We start from the raw sequence: 20,001 nt of genomic DNA, 5'->3' as shown, positions 1-20,001 counted from the left end.
CACAGGAATGAACATTTGATACAAAATTACCATTATTATAGTTAATTGTGATCTGTTATTGACCATACAGGGGCTTGGGGGCCACAAGCGGCTGCCTGCCTAGCCTGGTGACAAGATGCGCCTCTGCCTATAATTAGGCCAAATTAAAACAAGTTGGTTCCCATGCAAAGTAATTAAGATATTGATTCACCTCTCAAGCGAGAATCATTACAACTAATCACTAAAATCATTTTTAGTGCACATATACGTGCAGATGTTCGGGTTGGGGGTGCGCGGCTTGCCTTGGGCGCAGGTAAGGGGATGCTTCAAGAAAAGAAGGTTAAGAACCACTGCAATAGCCTACCATTTCTGCCTCACTGAACAATAAAGCAATCAGAACTATGACATTGTGTATAACATGTAATAGGTTTTGTAAATGTGTGTTCTGCTTTGTCTCTATGTAGGCCTGTAACCCATGGCCTGTAACCTGTCTTTTTTTTTTTTTTTTTTTACAACTGTGCTTCTGTCTGTTCTCTAATTTAAAAATAGGCTGAATAAATAAATTATATAAATAAATAGATGAATAAATAAATAAGGGGTGGGGAATTTAAGACAAAGTGGAATGTCTTTCTATCCCTTTTCTATCAATTTGAGCAACAACAAAAATCGTTTTAGCATAAAAATCCAGAGATAATTTAGATAGCCTCGGGCCTGGGCCTACAGTCAGCAACTTTGGTCTGAGCCTGCGTCCAACTCTGCTGCGCGCATAGACATTAACCATGCGCGAGACTTGGATGTACGGTTTCCACAGCAACGACACACAACACAGCGCCAGCTGAGCTGAGCCAGAGCTGAGCGCACAGGCAGGTTGCTCGTCGCCAACTGGATCATAGAGAACTGTCTCTGAATGTACTACCGCGAACTGTGAGTAAGATGTTCATTTTTGTTTAAATGGTGTACGTTTTAAGGATGATTGAAGCAGTTTGGACTGCTATCTTTTCATTATTAACTGATGTATTATTCTCCTAACTTACACACAGTCACTCAAACGTAGTCAAATGTCTGCCCGTGTAGGATACCTACCAGATGGAGCATCCGAGTAGACATGGAGGACTCTTTAACCATCCACGCGCAACCCCGTACAGCAAGGAAACCCAGGAAATGTTGAAATGTAAGTTGCGGTCTGTCATCTCATCTGGCGTTTCTATCGTGGTTAGCAGACATTAACCTACTAACTCTCTTTCTTTCTGGGAATTTCAGTGATGATGAAAGAGTCGAGACTTACCAACTTTCAGCAAAGAAAACTCGACAGTCATTTCAGGAGTAAGTACACGATGTGCGCGCGCGCACTTACACGCTCACAGTCAAGTAGGCCTACAGTAGTCATATTGTCGATAGATCACTGATTTGACATTAAATCGAGTTCCAGCTCTAATTGTCCCCAAAACCCAAGCAACCCATCTGTTTTGGCACCCCTGTCTGCAGTGGCCTAGGCCAAGGTCAATGCAGGAACAAACAGTCTCCCTGGAAGAACAATATAATGAAGATGCTCTGCCCGCCCCCCCCCCCCCCTCCTATGCTTTCTTAACGCCGGCTGTCATATCAAACAATGTTCATTGGGAGGGGCAACCTGGTCCAGCTATTTCAATTCTGTAGGCCAATACATATGGCGGAATGGCCCAAAATTCCTATCAAATATTAATAAAAGCTTGTAGAAGGATACCCAAAACTTTTGACCAAATTGATGAACTGTAAAGGCATTCAGCCAGGCCAAATTCTATTAAAGGGTAGGCCTATGTTGACTTTTGAATTTGATGAAAAAACTAGAAAACATTGTGTAACATTCTCTCTCATTTATTCTTGGATTTTGAAATCATTTTGACAATAGGAAATCATTCTAAACATTTTACATCACCTAAAACTGGACAGGTTTCATTCATCTGCTTTAAAGTGATACTGTATTTGGAAATAAGCTTAGCCTATATTACACATCTCCTTGAGTTAAATGATTGGATTTTACCTTTCGCTTGTACTTCCTGTCATTCTCTGTGTAAAGCAGTGCAAATTTGACATCTAAGCTAGCAGTTAACATTGAGTACTATGAGACCAGCTGGCGGCTAACTTGTTTCATAGGACTCAATGTTAACTGCTAGCTTAGAGGTCAAATTTGCAGATAACTCAGAGAATGGTTGAAAGTACAGAAGAAAGGTAAAGCCCAATCATTTAACTCAAGGAGAGGAGTAAAATAATTTCCAAAGATGGGACAGTATCACTTTAAAGTAAAAAAAAGCTGAAAGAATTTTGTGTACTATGTAATCTCCTGTTTTCAACTGTATATGAAGAGTTTATTTGCAAAACGGTGTATCTCCATTTTCCCACAATGTTGGGAAATCTGCATTTTTGTATTGGGCATTCCATTGCATTGAATTGCAAATTGCCTTTTATATACAGTCCCAGGAAAAAGTTTGTACACCCTTTGAAATTTCTGACCTTTCTGTCAAAATTGGTCATAAAACATGGTCCGATCTTCCCGGAAATCGCAAGGAGGAACAACCAGAGTCTGCTTTAACTAATTCAACCCAAACATTTACAAGTTTTCATATTTTCATTGGCCATAAGATGTAAACATTCACAGGACAGCAAGGCATAAGTAAGTACACCCTTGCATTCAATAGGTTTTAACCCTAAGTTAGTCGCAATAACCTCAACCAGATGTTTCCTGTAGTTGCAGATCAGATTAACAAAACAATCTGGATGTATCTGGTCTCCCTCTTCTTTAGAGAACTGCCTCTCGTCAGCAAGGTTTGTGGGATGTCTGGAGTGCATAGCTTTGTTGACTTCATGCCATATAATCTCAATTGTTTTTTGTCAGGGCTTTGACTGGGCTATTCCAGAATGTGTATTTCATTATTATGAAGCCATTCTAAAGTCGATTTGCTTCTAAAGTATGGGTTGTTGTCACATTTCAGCACCTATCCTCTTGTGTGCTTCAACTGTGTGACAGACTACCTCACTTTTCTTCTGTAAAATATCTTGATAAACTTCTGAATTCATTGTTCCACTGATAATAGCAAACTAAAAAGGGCCTCAGGCAGCAAGGTAGCCGCATATAATGATGTTCTCGCCACCATACTCAAAGGTGGAGATGATGTTTTGGTGAAGGTGTGTTTCTCCAGTTCTCCTCCAAACATGACATTGTGTGTTCCCTTGAACAATTCAACTTTGATTTCAACGTTGGTCTACAGAATATTTTGCAGCAATTCTATGAAGCATATAAATGCTTTTTCGCAAACCTCAAAGGTGCAGCAATATTTTTTTGGACAGAAACCCCATTAATTTCAGATTGTCAGAATGAATCCCATTTTTAGCGATTCTGGGTTACATCTCCTCTTCTGAGTATGGTGGCGGGAGCGTCATTGTATACGGCTACCTTGCTGCCTCAGGCCCTTGACAGTTTGCTATTATCAGTGGAACAATGAACTCAAGTTTATTGTGATATTTTACAGAAAAAAACGTGAGGTAGTCTGTCACACAGTTGAAGCACACAAGAGTATGGGTCCTGAAATGTGACAACAACCCATACTTTAGAAGCAAATCGACTTTAGAATGGCTTCATAATAATGAAATACACATTCTGGAATAGCCCAGTTAAAGCCCTGAAAAAAATCAATTGAGATTATATGGCATGAAGTCAAGAAAGCTATGCACTCCAGACATCCCACAAACCTTGCTGACGAGAGGCAGTTCTCTAAAGAAGAGGGAGACAAGATACGAACAGATTGTTTTTTAAATCTGATCTGCAACTACAGGACAAGTCTGGTTGATGATATTGCCACTAACTGAGGGTTAAAACCTACTTAATGCAAGGGTGTACTTACTTATGCCCTGCTCTCCTGTGAATGTTATGGCCTTACCCAGATAGCAAAATGTTTTTGGCAGAGTTTTGGGCCAAATTGTGTCTTGGCCTTTTGGCTGGCTTCGGTTTGAGTCCCCGGGCCAAAAGTGGCCCAAATTTGGCATGCCAAAACCAACCAAACCCAGCCATAAATTGACCAAAGTTCACCCAAAACCTATTTGGGATTTCCACGTACAGCCTTAAAGGCCCCAAAAGGAATTCCAGACCCCACCCTTCAGCCAAAATGCAGCCATAAAGTACCCATAACTGCCATAAATGAGCCTAAATACTGCCATAATGTACCCATAATTCAGCCATAATGTACCCATAACTCTCCCAGAACAGCCATAAATGACCCTAAATACTGCCATAATGTACCCATAATTGATCCCAAATGTAGCCATAATGGGGCCAAATGTCACTTATTTGTCTTATAAGTTTCCCTGTATACTTAAAATGTAAGTACCGGTATACAGAGAAACTTATAAGACAAATAAGTGACATTTTGCCCCACTATGACTACATTTGGGATCACTAAATATTCCAGTTTCATTGTTGAAAATCGCACATTTAATAAATGCGTGATTTTCAACAATGAAACTGGAATATTTATGCATCTAGAAAAAAAAAAACCAAGACAATTAAATACATTTCATTATACTTTATTGCCTCCAAATGCTGTGACTGGTTAGGGTGGGCAAGTGGCTGGATTTGATGGATGGGTATAGCTGCACGGCAGGTGGTGGAGGACTGGGTGACTTGATGGGTGCTTGGATGTCTGGGTACAGGCCTCTTGTTTTCATCTTGGTCCCCTGGCCAGTAAAAGCAGGTACTCTATTGCCACATAGAGGTAGGTAGATCAGATCAGATTCGCGACATCTAGGAAAGAATAAAAAGATAAACCAAATTGAATTACTACATGCAAAAGTAACTTTGAAAACAGTGGCATTACATTTTTTTCTTCTTTTATTTAACCTTTATTTAACTAGGAAAATAAACCTGTTGAGATTAAAAATCTCTTTTAACAAGGGTGTCCTGGCCAAGTGGCGGCACAAATGCACTTGATTAATAGAGTAATAGACGGGAGAGGGGGGAGGGGTGTTATTAAAATTTGGTACCTGTTTTTGAGATCCGATTTGATTGACCCCTCCCACAGGTGACTGCAGTGTCCGTTCGCAGCACAGCATCTGAAAAGAAAATGTAGATGTTATTTCATATTTTATACATTTTAAATGACATGAGTAGTAGGCTACAGTAGATTGTACAACCATCTACGGAATTGTCAAAAGTAAAAGGGAGAAAAAGAATAGGAAAAAAAAAACAATACTCAATCAAACAAAACCCTGCCAAAACATATAACTTGCACTTGAGTATATAGTAGCCCACTGATTCTAAGATTCTAAGAGTACTGGTGAAATTGGAGGTTTTTTTTAACCTAGCTTTTAGGTTTTTCAATAACAACAAAGCAGTAGGCTATCTATCTCATTGGGTGTGCCTACAGTAGAATAACTGGTGAAACAGACTAGTCATTATGTTATATCATGTGCCATTGTTAAAGCTTTCTGACAATTAGTAATGCTCCCACTACCCTGGACTTGTCAGTAGGCATATCTGAGGTGTTTTTTCCCCCTTATTCAGTCTTTTCAGAGATCCTGGTCTGGGGGCAGGCGTTTGTTTACATTTCACCATGAATTCACTTCTACTTTTACCTTTGACACCTCTAGTAAGCTACTCTCTGTGTTGAGGTATTACAAATGTTAGAGCAAGATTACATAGGCCTACATGGGCCACATTTCTGTATACGGTTTACCCCCTGTTGTTGATAGCTGAACAATACACACTGCCTTAACAACTGATCATGTTAAATAGCCAGCGCTTAAACACAAACCGACCATTGCATTACCCAATACAGACGTATACTTAAAAGCAGTTACATTAAAAGCAAGGACTTTCACAACGAACGAAGATTAGACCAGAGAGAGAGGTTAATAAATTGTGGAACCAACCTGTAATGCTAGTACGCCTGTCAAAAAACAAGTTCCTCCACCGGGTGACTTCAGCAGCAGCACATCTGAAAAGACAATGTAGAAAAAAGCAGATTCACTCGATTGCTTCAGTAGTAGGCTAGAATTACAGTGAGTCCAACACTTTCCGTGACAGACAGATATTGCTAGATAGTGCTCTGCTTTGTGCCGATAGGTAGAAGATGCTCCATGCCTGAGTTAGCTAGCTCCCGGCTTTTGCTAGCTGTCGTTGGGCAGTTAGCTGGGATTGCTAGTGTTGTTGTTCTTTGATTGAAATTCCCTTGGCATTGATATCTGAAAGTGAATTTCAACCACAGAACAACACTTAATCAACCGTTACTGAGTATGAGGGTAGCAACTAAGATTAAATGTCACAGTTGTGTGTCACAGACGTTTGTGTTTTAGCTCCTGTTAAAAGGGTATCTAAGTTTCAGCGCATAACACGGAAACCGACGGTCACAGACCTATGAAATCAACATGAAAACCGATAACACAAAATGCCTCATCTCTTAAGTCATCGGCGGTTGTATTTAATATAAAAACGTGTCAACTGCACTTACCTGCATAAACTGAAGTCTGACACACACTGGCGCTGGGGAAACTGAAGTGAGGCAAGCACGAGTTTCTCTTGACAGTTGATTTTGGCAGTCTTTTGGATTGCCGTAAGCGCACCAATGTAGAACGTTGCTGTCCCGCTCTCCACCCGAGGTTCAGATTAACATGACACATGCCATAACCTGGCCATAACTCATTCATTCACAGTCCGCGCGTTTTAATGTGTTGTGGGAAGCCATAAACAACCCATATTTTAGCCAAATCTTTGTTTTTTTGCTTTCCAGAGGAACGCCCCAATTCACTGGCGCCCAGGTCAACCATAACCATGCCAAAATTTTGCCAAAAGCTTATGGCTTGCCAAAAGGAAGCCATAAATTGCAGATATCTGCCAAAACAAAGCCAAAATATCTGCTATCTGGGTATGACCAATAAAAATATGATGACATGTAAATGTTTGGGTGGAATTAATTAAAGCAGACTCTGATTGTTCCTTCTTGAGATTTCCGGGAAGATCAGACCATGTTTTATGACCAATTTTGACAGAAATGTAAGAAATTTCAAAGGGTGTACAAACTTTTTCCTGGGACTGTAGGTTGAAAAAGTATGTTCTCGAAATATTTGAATGACAAGAATTCACACGTAGGTTAAAGGACTTCTAAACAGTCATTTCCAATAATAAAATGCACAGGTCAAAAATGGTGGATACACCGTTTTGCAAATAAACTCTTCATATCTTCATTCCAGATGGGGAAGCCCTGCCTCTGTCCTGTAATCCAACCTCCTCTTCACCTCCTCCTCAACCAAAAGCCACGGCCGCCAAGACGGCCGCCCCGTCCCTGTCAGCAAAACCGCTGAGACGACAGGCTGAAGATTGCAGAGCAGGAGACAACTACAAGAGGGAGAGGTTTCGTCCCAGCGCAACACGTACGTACTGTATGTCCTTGTCCTCGATTGTAATGCCTCTTTTCCACTGCCGGTTTTCTGGTTGGCCTACAGCACGACTCACTCGTCACTTTTTGCTTTTCAAATAGGCAAGAGACAGTAAAGCAAAAAGAGATATCCAAGTCGTGCTGTGTCGAGCTGCCTACCAGAAAACCGGAAGTGGAAAAGAGGTATATGTTGCCAAATGCAATGTAATGTACACATGTCACAAATAGGGAACAGGTTTTACAGTACAGTACGGTATGTCACATAATACCCTTTAAGTGAACCAAACTCAGTCCTCAGTAAGTGGATGAAAAAGTGAACCTACAGACAGTAACAGAACTCAGTTCTGTTTTTCCTCACAATGCTTGGAAAGACCTCCGTCACAGTGGTGCCGTGACCCGGATTGGAGTGAGGTTTAGGGGGGAGAGTGTAAAGGAGGCCAACTAGCAGAGTGTGGCGTGGAACGCTAGTAAACCTCCCTTTCGAAGCCTCAATACAGTGCAGTAGCGTTGGGCTATCGGACCGGCCCTTTAGCTCAGCAGTCTCATAGTGTGACTCCCATTTCCAAACCGATATAGTTGATGAGGTGGCAAGTTCGCGGCCCTGAGGGGAACGAGCCGTGCGGGAACACCTCCGTCACAATCACACACAGAGTCACAGGTCTGAGTTTCCTTAAATGACTGAAAGGGACCAAGTGTGAGGATACCCTTATACTCTCTCTCGTGACATGCAGGAGATCTGGAGAAGGAGAAGAAGAGACTCCAGAATATCTTGGCTGGTCAGGACTGCACACCCAAACAGCCTCGAAGAGAACAGAAGAAGCCAATTGAAGAGGAGGAGGAGAGGGACAGGTTTCAAGAAGGTGAGGAGCCTAAGTGTAATAGTAACACAAGATTTAAATACAGTAATAACTAGAACGGGCACTCGGTAGAGCGCAAACCTTCGCCTACGCCACTTATTTTTTTCTGGCCATCTTCAAAGTGTGGGGCATAACATTCTCCAAATTTTGGTGTTAGTTTCATTTAAATCGGACCGGAATATCGTAATATTACATTTTTGGCCCAGTCTTGACCTCTTATTCAATTCAGCATGCACACGTTCTTCTGGCATATAGTGCTTGGCAAAGAAAAACGTGTTTGACCTTTTTGTGACCTTCACCTTGACCTTTGACCCAATCACTCCCAAAAAGTAATCGGTTGTTCCTTGGGTCATGACCAATCATCCCACTAAATGTCATAAAAATCGGCTCAATTTACGTTTTGACCTTTTCGTGACCTTGACCTTGACCTTTGACCCAATCACTCCCAAAAAGTAATTGATTGTTCCCTGGGTCATGACCAATCATCCACTAAATGTCATAAAAATCGGCTCAATTTACGTTTTTGACCTTTTCGTGACCTTGGCCTGGACCTTTGACCTTTGACCCAATCACTCCCAAAAAGTAATCGATTGTTCCTTGGGTCATGACCAATCATCCCACTAAATTTCATAAAAATCGGCTCAATGTACGTTTTTGACCTTTTCGTGACCTTGACCTTTGACCCAATCACTCCCAAAAACTAATCAATTGTTCCTTGGGTCATGACCAATCATCCCACTAAATTTAATAAAAATCGGCTCAGTTCTGTCTGAGTTATACGAAGTACAAACACACATTTTGACCTTGACCTTTGACCCAATCACTCCCAAAAACTAATCGATTCTTCCTTGGGTCATGACCAATCATCCCACAAAATTTCATAAAAATCGGCTCAGTTTTGACTGAGTTAGACGAAGTACAAACAAACAAACAAACAGACAAACAGACATATTCACAAATAAATACACGGCGGGCAAAACATAACCTTCTGGCGAAGGTAATAATGATACATATTATATGTGATGTCACTTCATATTAGATGTTCATCTTTCACAGAGGACTCTGAAACACAGTGCTGTAACTACGATGATAAACAATCGATTAGGGACCATGTAATAACTTGTCATTGTAAAATGTAAGCATCAGTATCTGTTCAAAATCAAACAGCCACTACTTCATTAAATTATGCTACCAAACGTTACATCTAATAGTATGCAGATGTCTATGGCTGTGAAATGTGGGGGTTGATGTGTGAGATTTGAGATTCGTACGGACTTGAATGTGTGGTTGCTGGTGTGAGATTTTTGAGAGCTTTTCTAATTCTGTTTACTTTTTTTTTTAACCAAAGAAGGCTTTGCTAAATTTCATTGTACTTGTTAAAATGGCAAATAAAATATATTCTATATTCTATTCAAAGTTCTGTGCGAGATCGAAGAAAGGAAACAGTTCTTGGAAGAAATGACATCGCTTGGGATGGGCGGTCAATATCAACATATCATCAACACCGAGATCTCACAGGTAATTTACAGATACATCTTCATCAGATTGTTAATTTAAATACTCAGTAACCACATAACTATAGTAAACCTACAAGTAAATTTACTCAGATTACAGATTACTTTGTCCTGGGACCAGCTAAAGCTGCAAGTGTTCTCTCATACGGACAATAAAATTCAATCTATGGTATGAAAACAAGAAACTATTGAATAGTGTCCACCACTATTTCTGATTCCATGTACATATTCAACCACGACATTTGGTCACATAGAAAAATGGAATATAGCGATTTAGTCGTTATAACAATACACTAATGGTACTGCTAATTATTTTAACCAATCACAGTTTGGTCTTGCAATAACGTCCATTTTCTGGTAATGTGTATATCTGCAGCACTTTCACAAACGTTTGGTAGATGTACTGTATGTTCATTATTAAAGGGACACTGCAGGAAATGGTCAAAAAAGGTACTGCAACTATGCTGCTCATTGAAACTGGGCTGCCTATTGCCAAATTTGATCTTTACATGAAAGTTTACCAAGTAATAAACAAATATTTTCTAGTGTGGTCCAAGTACAGTCATTTTTTGCAGCTAAAAATGGCTATTTTTGGAAATTCAAAATGGCGGACCATGGAGAAGATCCCCCTTTTCATGTATGAAAAGTGCAATTTTTCCAGTCATAGTGAATACTTAGAATTTGATGGTGGTGGTAAGTATTCATGAAAAATGTAACATTAGTGAATGGGCAGCATGAATTCTGGAAATGAACAACTAAAAATCTCACACAGTGTCCCTTTGTCTGTCTGTCAACAGAAAATCCGTGAGTTGGAGTTGATCGACAAGGCTCGCAGTGCATCATAAAACAAAATCCTCTTTCAGAGGACGATGACGGAGGTGACCTCAGTGATGACTAAACTCCTGTGTGTCCTGTGTACACTACAGTTTGTGCACTTCAAGGTCCGGTGTGTAATTTAGTGTACTTTTACTTTTAGAATATATGGTGCTGCCCATTCACAAATCTGTTCTTTTTCATGAATATGTGCTAAGTAGATAAACTAGTGTTTATGGGACTGACCAGAGTAGGCCTGGCGCAAAAGAGGTAATTCAAAATTGTGGATTTACACAGAAAGGATCCTGTTAATAAAATAATGACATCATAATTCAACACCAATTTTATGTAGTGCTTTTCAGGGTACTAAAAGATGATTAATGTACGAAAAGAGTATCTTTCCAAGTTGTAGTGAATAGTGAAGACGTCTATGATGGTGGTAAATATTTGTGATGAAGATGACATTTGTGAATGGGCACCATAAATTCAAGAAATAAAACACTACTAAAATAATGATACACGCTACCTTAAAAATACACAAACTGCCTTAATTGTTTCTTTGTCTGAAAACTGGACTGCATGTCATTGGGTCATTCTAAATCAGGGAATTAGGTAACTTGTAATAGAAATTCACGTTTTTTTTCCAAAAATCTATTCTAAGGAGCATTATTGATGATGAACTGTATTATCTGATGTGTGTTTAATTTCATTCAATTGTACAGGCTTAACGAAGCCAATTGGAGCCAATTTTTGGCTCCCTAAGGGGAAATTCTTTCTCTGTACTTTATCCCATTTGGACTAGTGAATCACAATGAGTTACGAGTTACAGCAGGATGTGTTGTCTATTGTTGAATCTATTGTTGTGAGATTTCTGCATGAATTGGACAGAAAAAATATGTTCTGATCTTCATCTTAGTAATTCCAAAAGGTTCACATACTTTTTTGAAGCCACTGTTTATACTCCAATTCACACCTACTTGTCATACACATTTTCCCAATGCTGACAACTACCACATTACCAGTGCGTGTAGAGGAGATCCATATGAACTTTTGGATACAAATCATTTGTTTCTCAAAATATCACAAATAGGAGAGAGACATATTCATGACAGGCAGATACAGTATATGAGACCAACATGCATATTTCCCCCCAAAATATACGATGACTGTGGTATAGTGCAATGCATTCCACGTCCAGCAGATGGCACTATACTACTGTCTGATGTTATGTGTAACCTTGTAAACTACTGGCAGAATGATGCATAAAGCAGTTCAGTAAAGTATACCATCCACGTCTGTATTACAACCTCTACTTTCATCCTACTACATTAACAAAAAAAAAAGACACAACACGGTTCTTTTTTCAGCCTCCCTCCAGTCTGTATTTGGGTTTGCACTTTTATTTTTCTCCGGGGCATGATGGCACTTCATCAAAACCAGGGTATGAGTTATGGACAAATGGGAAGACAGATATCATGATATAGTCCACACCACAGGGGAAACTACATCTGCTGGAATGAGACACCAAACGACAATTGTGTTGACCTGGACCCGTTTCTCGAAAGCATCGTTGCTAACCAGTTAGAAACTTACTTGGTTCCCTATGGAAATTTGCATTGCAAACAAGTAAGTTGCTAACTTAGTTAGCAACGATGTTGTCGAGAAACGCACCCCAGGACGGCTCCAATGACATTTGGGAATCAGAATAAAACAATTGAATGAAAGAAAAACTAAATGGTTCTCCCTCTATTCTACAAATAAATACAGTAAACCATGGATGGGCTCTCTGACCTCTCCCTCAGAAAAGCCCCTTCGCTTCCGTCACCTCCCGACTCCTTTAAGGCTGAAATGCACTGGCAGTTACTGACAGACATGGGTTATACGTACATGTAGTAAAAACCAAAAGGCAGTGAAATGTATAAATTAAAAACAGTATTAAAAGAAACTGTTCTACGATAGGCTATTCCCTGTCTCTCTCACTCACACACACACACACACACACACACATGATATAATGGATACATCACTTAAGTAATATATCTACACTCTAGCACAGAGAAATACTCAAAAGCTTCCATGGGCTTCGATCTGATGAGGGACACACTTTTTTTTTTAAAAAAGGGACACAACATATTTTATAAGCTGTGCTTTTTCAAAACAAAAGCTTTAAAGCCATTGGCAACATTGGGCAGGTCAGGTGCATCAGGGGGCTAAGGTCAGTTCACACAAAAAGAGCTCTGGGTATGGCTGGGGTCCTGATATCAGTATATAGATACTCACTTATATTCATCCTTTGGTAACACTTTACTTGACGCCAGTGTCATAAGCATGTCATTAAAGTGTTATAATAGTGTCATGACACAGTCATAGATAACTCATAAGCATTATGTCCATGTCATCAACATTTTATGACTGTTGGCTTTAAGTGACATTCGGTTATGGCAAAGACAAAGCCAACAGTCATAAAATTATTATGACATGGACATAATATTTATGACACATGCACAACTGTGCCATGACACTATTATGACATTATTATGACACTGTAATGACATGCTTATGACACCAGTGTCAAGTTAAGTGTTACCCATCCTTAGGGCATTTTTCATACTGCAATTCCCGCAATATGCTGCATGGACATTTTTTCGCATCAACCGTCACTATTCAAAATTCCACAAACATACAATATGTGAGTGACATTGTTCAGTTAGACGCACGAGAAGTCTAGATCCCTGCAGCATGTGGCTTTGTTTTTTTTTCCCCTACAAGTTGGTTTTATGATTCAGTGTATTTTGACTTTACAGAATCATGAATTTTCTGGTTACAAGATGCACACAAATTGACAGGGTTTATGCCAATTGCAGAGGGTTTGCACGAGTAAGTAAGCCTTCTTGTTTTGAAATCTGACACTTTGATGATTACATTTGTACTTACTTAACAACATTAAATGGTCATACATTAGCCCACTCTTGGATGTGCGGAAACAAAAACAAACAAACAAGAAAACATACGATATGTCAATAAAAGGTAACACTTTACTTGACCCCGGTGTCATATGCATGTCATTACAGTGTCATAACAGCATCAGGGCACAGTTATGCACGTGTCATAGTCATAGACATTATGTCCGCGTCGTGAACATTTTATGGCTGTTGACCTTAAGTGACATTTAGTTATGGCAAAGACTTGCCACTTAAGGCCAACAGTCATAAAATATTTATGACATGGACATAATGTTTGACTTTTCTATGACGGTGTCATGACACTATAATGGCATGCATATGACACCGGCGTCAAGTAAAGTGTTACCCGATAAAATGCTACCACAAGGAAGAACCACGTCTTTTCTACAGTACAACGACCGCACTGAGAAGTCCTTAATTAATACTTAAGACGCCCAAGAAGAACGACGAGGGCCTACAAGACATTTTCCATTATAAGTGGGGGCAGCCGTGTGGCCTTGTGGTTAAGGAGAGGGTTGCAGGTTCGAATGCCACTTTGCCACTCCCCATCACACGCCATGGCTGAGGTGCCCTTGAGCACGGCTGCACCTAACCCCACACTGCTCCAGGGACTGTAACCAATACCCTGTAGTACTAAAGAGAACTGTAAGTCGCTTTGGATAAAAAGCATCAGCTAAATGTAATGTAGGTTACCATCATGACTTAAACAACGTTAACCAATGCATATTATTCAATGTTAACCAATGCATATTAAACAATGTTAACCAATGCATATTATTCAACAGTTCAAAGTTCCATGCACAGCTCCTAGGTGCTGGTAAACGCAGGAGTGTTCAATACTTCAAAAGAAAGAAGTCTACCGCACACTTTCTTGACTTTATGCACGTTTATTTAGAGCGAACAATGCGTTTCGCCTCAGTGCGTCATCGCTCTAAATAAACGGGCATAAAGTCAAGAAAGTGTGCGGTAGACTTCTTTCTGTCGAAGAATGCCTATTATTGTCCTATTTGGTCATTTAAAAAGGTGGGCCAAAACAACAAACACATTTCAAAATGTGTATGCACTGCAGTGCTTACAATATAAGTTAGTGATTTCGTGAGAGACACAGTATATGAAAATCTGCTAGTGATGGAGACGCAATGACATTTTAATCATGGTCAGTTTTCCTATATTTGCACTTAATTTGACTAAAAAAACGTGTCTCTTGAAAATGTTGAATTAATCAATGAATGTTTAAATTAATAGAGAATTACCTTATCATAATTTTGATTCTGGTCTACAGTTTGACAGAACAAATCTTGGCTGCGAAACTTCATAACACAATGGGGGTTTACCACAGCTAGCCTTACATTTTAGATGTTGATTTCAATTCCAGTGTGGTGCGTTGAGAAATGAAGCTAACAGTATTTATCATCCAACCAATATGTAATTAGTCTGAAGATATAAACATTTAAAAAGTGTCCTGTCTTTTTGATCCACCTTTTTGAACCACTGTGTTAAAATCTACATACTGTCGGTGTGCAAAGGTAACAGTATTTCCTGGCTCATGTTTCGTAAATGTTTCATTTCCTACGTATACATCGTCGTTAGCACTTTGTCAGCTACTACTAAAATTACAGGTATATCAGCACTTTGGAAGATCGTGTACAAACAAACAAATCTTTGCACCACCAACATAACAGTACCACCCTCCACAAACTTTTGTCACACATTTTTCTATCATGTCTGTGTTTATGACAAAAAGGCAACTCAAAAAACGTAACCAACGGAAACATTTTCTCCGCTTAAGCGAGTGGCTTTTGGATGAACCACAAACATAGTCGTCACAAAGAGGGACATCTTGACTGGGGTGTCATTCTTTCTGTTTGCTGTAAGTCATGATAGACACAGGCAGGTTAGTTATGTTAATAGAGAAACTCTGTATCCTCTTCTGTATCCACACCGGTCTCTTATTGACATCCACCACCTCTCTCATGTCCAGTCAATGGTCTCTCTACTACTATTATTAATATTAATAATAAATGTCATTGTGTCCAGTTCAATGGCACTGACTCCCCACTGCAGCCCTGAGAAGGACTAATGCAGCGGAGTGGAGCAGCGCCACCTGGAGGTGGACACATGGACATGCAGTATAGGGATGTGTAGTCATGTCCATGTTGCTTGGCGACCATAGGCATGTATATGGATGTATAGCAATGCCTATGTGGATGACCACAGTGGGAGGTGGAGGCCTGCATAAACAGTATAGGGATGTGTAGTCATGTCCGCAGACATGTACAGGGAAGCCAACCGGGGGTGACAAAAGGGGTCAGTTGTTCCAGGCACGGGGGGGTGGGGGGGGCAGAATTGCGTCCTCATTGCATTGCATGTATTGGGTGGTGAGGGGGCCCTTTCAGAAGACTTTGTCCTGGGCCCATCCAAAGCTGTCAGCAGCCCTGTATGGGTGCATAGCAATGCCTATGTGGGTGGGTGACCATGGACATATATGGATGCATAGTATGTCTGTGTGTTGGCGGCCATCGTAGTTCGTTACAGTGATGAGCTTACCTGGATTCATCAGTTCACAATCCAGTGGTGGCACATGTTGGAAATGACCTGGTTGGATTGAATAGGTAAAATCAGATCCTTCGGAGTATGTGATGCCGGATTGTGAAACGAATGAATCCAGGTCGCTCAAGGTCGCTGATTGGTTGCGTGCCTCAGCTCTTGTCCTTGCTTCCTCCTTTAGGCCCCTCCCCTTTGTGGCTCAGCCTCTTCAGCACTTTCATTGGCTTGAACTTCGCCCCTTTCTTTTTAGGAGGATGCTCCTCCCCTTCTTTCTGAAAATCTATGGGAAAAGTAGTGATATGCATGTTAAAACCAGAAGATAACAAAATTAACAAATTCCAAAAAAGAGCCACAGAGTTGAAATGAATTGTTATTTGGAAGCACCCAAGCAATAACTATCCTTAAACATGATGCTTTTTTTGTACATATCGCCATGTTTACCGTTTTCAAGAACACAACTTCAGAGTTCATTGTTATTCCACAGTGTTTAACGACGTACAGTTTAACAGAGTAAGTTTGGGATTTCGACATTTAACCCTAATGTAAGGGTGAATATTATGGTAACATTACTATGAAATATGCACAGTGTATGAAGCATTATAACATGTTACATTTAGTAGACATACTACAGTATATCGATATAATGGACAGTTAAAATAAAGTGTTCCCAAATTCAGCATGCAAAAATGGCATTCCCTCCAGCTCCCTCACCTTTCTTCTTCAACATGGCCGCCAACAGCTTGTCCTCTTCTTCCTCTCTGTGAAATAGAATAGAAAATAGAAATGGAATACTCAGTAAAATGTCATTTTAAGCCTCCCTGCGAGGTGTACACTACAGTGTAAATGTATAAATTATTTCACTAATTGAGCTACCATTACAGTCCTTGGTGAACCGTTGATGATAGATGTCCTTAGTACACAGGGGGTCAGAGCTCGACCCTCAAGCTTTCCCTTCAACCCTTCACATTTTGATTAGATTGAATACAGTATTTATTCAATAGGTCTAACCATTAATAACTTTTTGAGTTATACTGCTGACAGACAAAAAAAAAAAAAACCCAGACAGACAGACAAACAAACAAATCAACGCAACTGAAAACACAATTTAATTACCTCCGCCAATCACTTTATTAAAATTGTAGGTGCCAGACCCAGATGAGGCCCATTTCTATTCACGACCATGACCTCTCCAGCACTATATTGGTTGACCCTGTCTTGTCAACTTGCCCTCTCTTCTGCCGCTCTACTTTCTGCCTTCACCTCCACTCTCTCTCCAGTCTGCTCTTTGCCCTCTCTCCTGTCTCCTCTTCACCTCCACTCTCTCTCCAGTCTGCTCTTTGCCCTCTCTCCTGTCTCCTCTTCTGCCTCCACTCTCTCTCCAGTCCGCTCTTTGCCCTCTCTCCTGTCTCCTCTTCTGCCTCCACTCTCTCTCCAGTCTGCTCTTTGCCCTCTCTCCTGTCTCCTCTTCTGCCTCCACTCTCTCTCCAGTCTCCTCTTCTGCCTCCACTCTCTCTCCAGTCTGCTCTTTGCCCTCTCTCCTGTCTCCTCTTCACCTCCACTCTCTCTCCAGTCTGCTCTTTGCCCTCTCTCCTGTCTCCTCTTCACCTCCACTCTCTCTCCAGTCTGCTCTTTGCCCTCTCTCCTGTCTCCTCTTCTGCCTCCACTCTCTCTCCAGTCTCCAAGATATCCTAAACGTGACATAACAGCTCCTAAGCGACTAAACCGATAGCTTTTCATTGAATAACACTGAGAAAACAAACACTTTCTCACAGAAGGGACATGCATTATTTTATTTTTATTTATAAGGCCCTCACTGGCAAACTCCCATTTTATATTTCATCTCTTTTAGTTTGGCACTCCAACCCATACCAAACCCGCAGCAGCAATTTTTTACTGGAGGTCCCTTATGCCCGCACAGAACTGGGTAAAACAGCTTTTAGTGTCTGTGGACCTTCAGTTTGGAATAACTTACAACTAAGGATGGGTCTTCAAGCCTTTGTGCCATTAGAACATTTTAAAGTTACACTGGGAAGTTTTTTATCACATACTTGCACTTGTTTTAACTCATAAGTTTTAATTCATAGTTTGTCTTAATTCTTATCTCTTATATGATTTATGGTGTATTGTGTATGTTCGTTGTTTATATATGATTTTATATGTGCAATTGTTTGTTTTACTCGACATCATTGTAAATGAGGGCTGGGCCCTCAATGATTCTTCGAGTTTAAATAAATGAAATGAAATGACTGACATCGTTCTCAGCACATGCCGTGTTGGCTAGGTATGCCATCTCTGATTGGGTCACAACCAAAGCTGTAGCAGATAAGATCTAATATCTATCCCGCTCCACTATCCATCCTGATTGTTTACCTCTGCCTGTCCTGATTCATGGTGTTGATAATCTGGATCGATTACCTATGCCTGTCCTGATCCATGGTGTTAATGATCTGGATTGATTACCTTTGCCTGTCCTGATCCATGGTGTTAATGATCTGGTTCCGCTGCTCAATGATGGTGACCAACTCTGCCATCAGCTCCTTTTCCCTGTTCTTGTCATCTTCACTCCACTCTTTCTCTGTTTGGAGAGAGGGCATAGGTAGGTATGTAGGTATGTAGGTATGTAGATAGATAGATAGATAGATAATAATAATAATGTAATATGCAGGTACAAAGATGTGCCAAATAATAGTAGTATGTTTGAAAATGCGAGTTAAGTTCATAATCATTTCATAGTTTTTTTCCATTCACTGAGGGCACTGTACAAGATGCATGCAGACCTGATCAATATAAGATTTAAAACGACATTTCAAAAGGGAGCATATTTCATTTCAGTAGATCGGAATTGATGTGTGGATTTTTCAGTTTGAACTGTCGTCACACAGATTGGATGGATACGTGCCACAATTAAAGTAGCCTGGCTCTCACACGCAGACCCTTCGTGCTTCGTGCATCTTCGTTAAACTTCGTGAGCTGAACCAGGTTACAATTAAAGGACCAGTTCAGTCAATTTCAATATGCTGTTGTATTGCTCACGCTACCCTTGACTTGTCAGTGCCCTGTGAGGTCACATTTTGCGGCTAAGTCCTTTCCGAGATATGAGCCGTGGCAGCGTTTGTTTACATAAAAACAAGTCCGACAGGCGGACAACAGATGCGTCCGTCTATGCCCGTTCTGAACCTTTTTTGCCCAAACGCCCCCTTGGCCTCCTCATAACCTGTCAAGGCAATTTATCAATAAGCCTACCATGTACTGTATAAGCCTGGATTTGAAAAAGTACCGTAGGATTTCAACAGTGTTGGGCAATTTACTGAAAACTGTAATGCATTGCTGATTACATGTTACTGTCTTTTCAAAATAATCCCTTACACTACATTTAGCAATGTGGGGACCTAAGGCGAATTTAGCTAGGGGGGCCATCGGTCCATCCCATATCACATTTTTTTTTAAACATAAAATCTCTATTTTTGTTAGGCTATTTTTTTTTTTATCACGATTTTTTATTTAAAAAAAATAATAATTACAAACATAAAAAACAGGCAAACATTACAACCCTTTCTGGACAGATTTCAATGAATAGGCTATTTGCAATTTTACATAGGCCTACATTAAATAAACTAAAATGTGAAATTCTCTTTTCACTTTAATATGAGAGCAGTGATGTCCCCCCCTCACTGAAGTGTTATTTCATGTGTGTGCATGATGCTGTCACCTATTTGAAGTGACGTTGATGTTGGATTTCATGGAATACTTTTAAATGCCGCTTTGGGAAGAAAACAGAGTAGGCGACAGGTGAACTGTCTTTCTGTCAAAACAGTGGTTTGCAGGCGTTTGCGTTTTCACGTGGATATTGTCTTCGTGGACCGTAACAGACAAACAGTAAGTTCCATAAACTAATCAATTGCTACGTGTACATGATGTTTTTAAG

General features: G+C 40.3%; 2 protein-coding genes and 1 long non-coding RNA gene across 7 annotated transcripts in view; 1 reads left to right on the top strand and 2 right to left on the bottom strand.

The window, feature by feature from the left end:
* The first annotated feature begins 796 nt into the window (after positions 1–796).
* On the top strand, positions 797–11,082 carry c1h22orf23 (chromosome 1 C22orf23 homolog). Its single transcript, XM_063196915.1, has 7 exons — positions 797–903; positions 1,054–1,150; positions 1,240–1,302; positions 7,198–7,377; positions 8,114–8,242; positions 9,657–9,757; positions 10,551–11,082. Exons 2-7 carry the CDS (start codon positions 1,066–1,068, stop codon positions 10,596–10,598), a joined length of 606 nt encoding a protein of 201 aa, XP_063052985.1. The 5' UTR covers positions 797–903; positions 1,054–1,065; the 3' UTR covers positions 10,599–11,082.
* LOC134447728 (uncharacterized) lies at positions 4,521–5,905 on the bottom strand. Its single transcript, XR_010034621.1, has 2 exons — positions 4,993–5,905; positions 4,521–4,753 (listed from the first exon to the last, which is right to left on the bottom strand). It is a non-coding gene; the product is annotated as an uncharacterized LOC134447728 (long non-coding RNA).
* A 3,991-nt stretch (positions 11,083–15,073) lies between the features above and the next one.
* micall1a (MICAL-like 1a) overlaps positions 15,074–20,001 on the bottom strand; it is a 40,791-nt gene continuing 35,863 nt past the window's right edge. For all 5 annotated transcript variants that reach the window (XM_063196666.1, XM_063196657.1, XM_063196680.1 and 2 more), the window contains 3 exons: positions 18,537–18,651; positions 16,788–16,834; positions 15,074–16,356 (listed from right to left, as the gene is read on the bottom strand). In XM_063196666.1, the coding sequence (XP_063052736.1) occupies positions 16,229–16,356; positions 16,788–16,834; positions 18,537–18,651 (290 nt within the window). In that variant the 3' untranslated portion in view covers positions 15,074–16,228. The remainder of the gene's footprint in view (positions 16,357–16,787; positions 16,835–18,536; positions 18,652–20,001) is intronic.

The sequence above is a fragment of the Engraulis encrasicolus genome, chromosome 1 (assembly GCF_034702125.1).
Source record: "Engraulis encrasicolus isolate BLACKSEA-1 chromosome 1, IST_EnEncr_1.0, whole genome shotgun sequence".
NCBI lineage: Eukaryota > Metazoa > Chordata > Actinopteri > Clupeiformes > Engraulidae > Engraulis > Engraulis encrasicolus.
This window is presented reverse-complemented; position numbering and strand designations above follow the sequence as displayed.

Coding starts and splice junctions, on each gene's coding strand:
- c1h22orf23 (XM_063196915.1), top strand. CDS start 1,066: ATGGAGCATCCGAGTAGACATGGAGGACTCTTTAACCATCCACGCGCA. Junction 8,243..9,656: donor GAGGGACAGGTTTCAAGAAG/GTGAGGAGCCTA, acceptor TTCTATTCAAAG/TTCTGTGCGAGATCGAAGAA. Junction 9,758..10,550: donor TCAACACCGAGATCTCACAG/GTAATTTACAGA, acceptor GTCTGTCAACAG/AAAATCCGTGAGTTGGAGTT.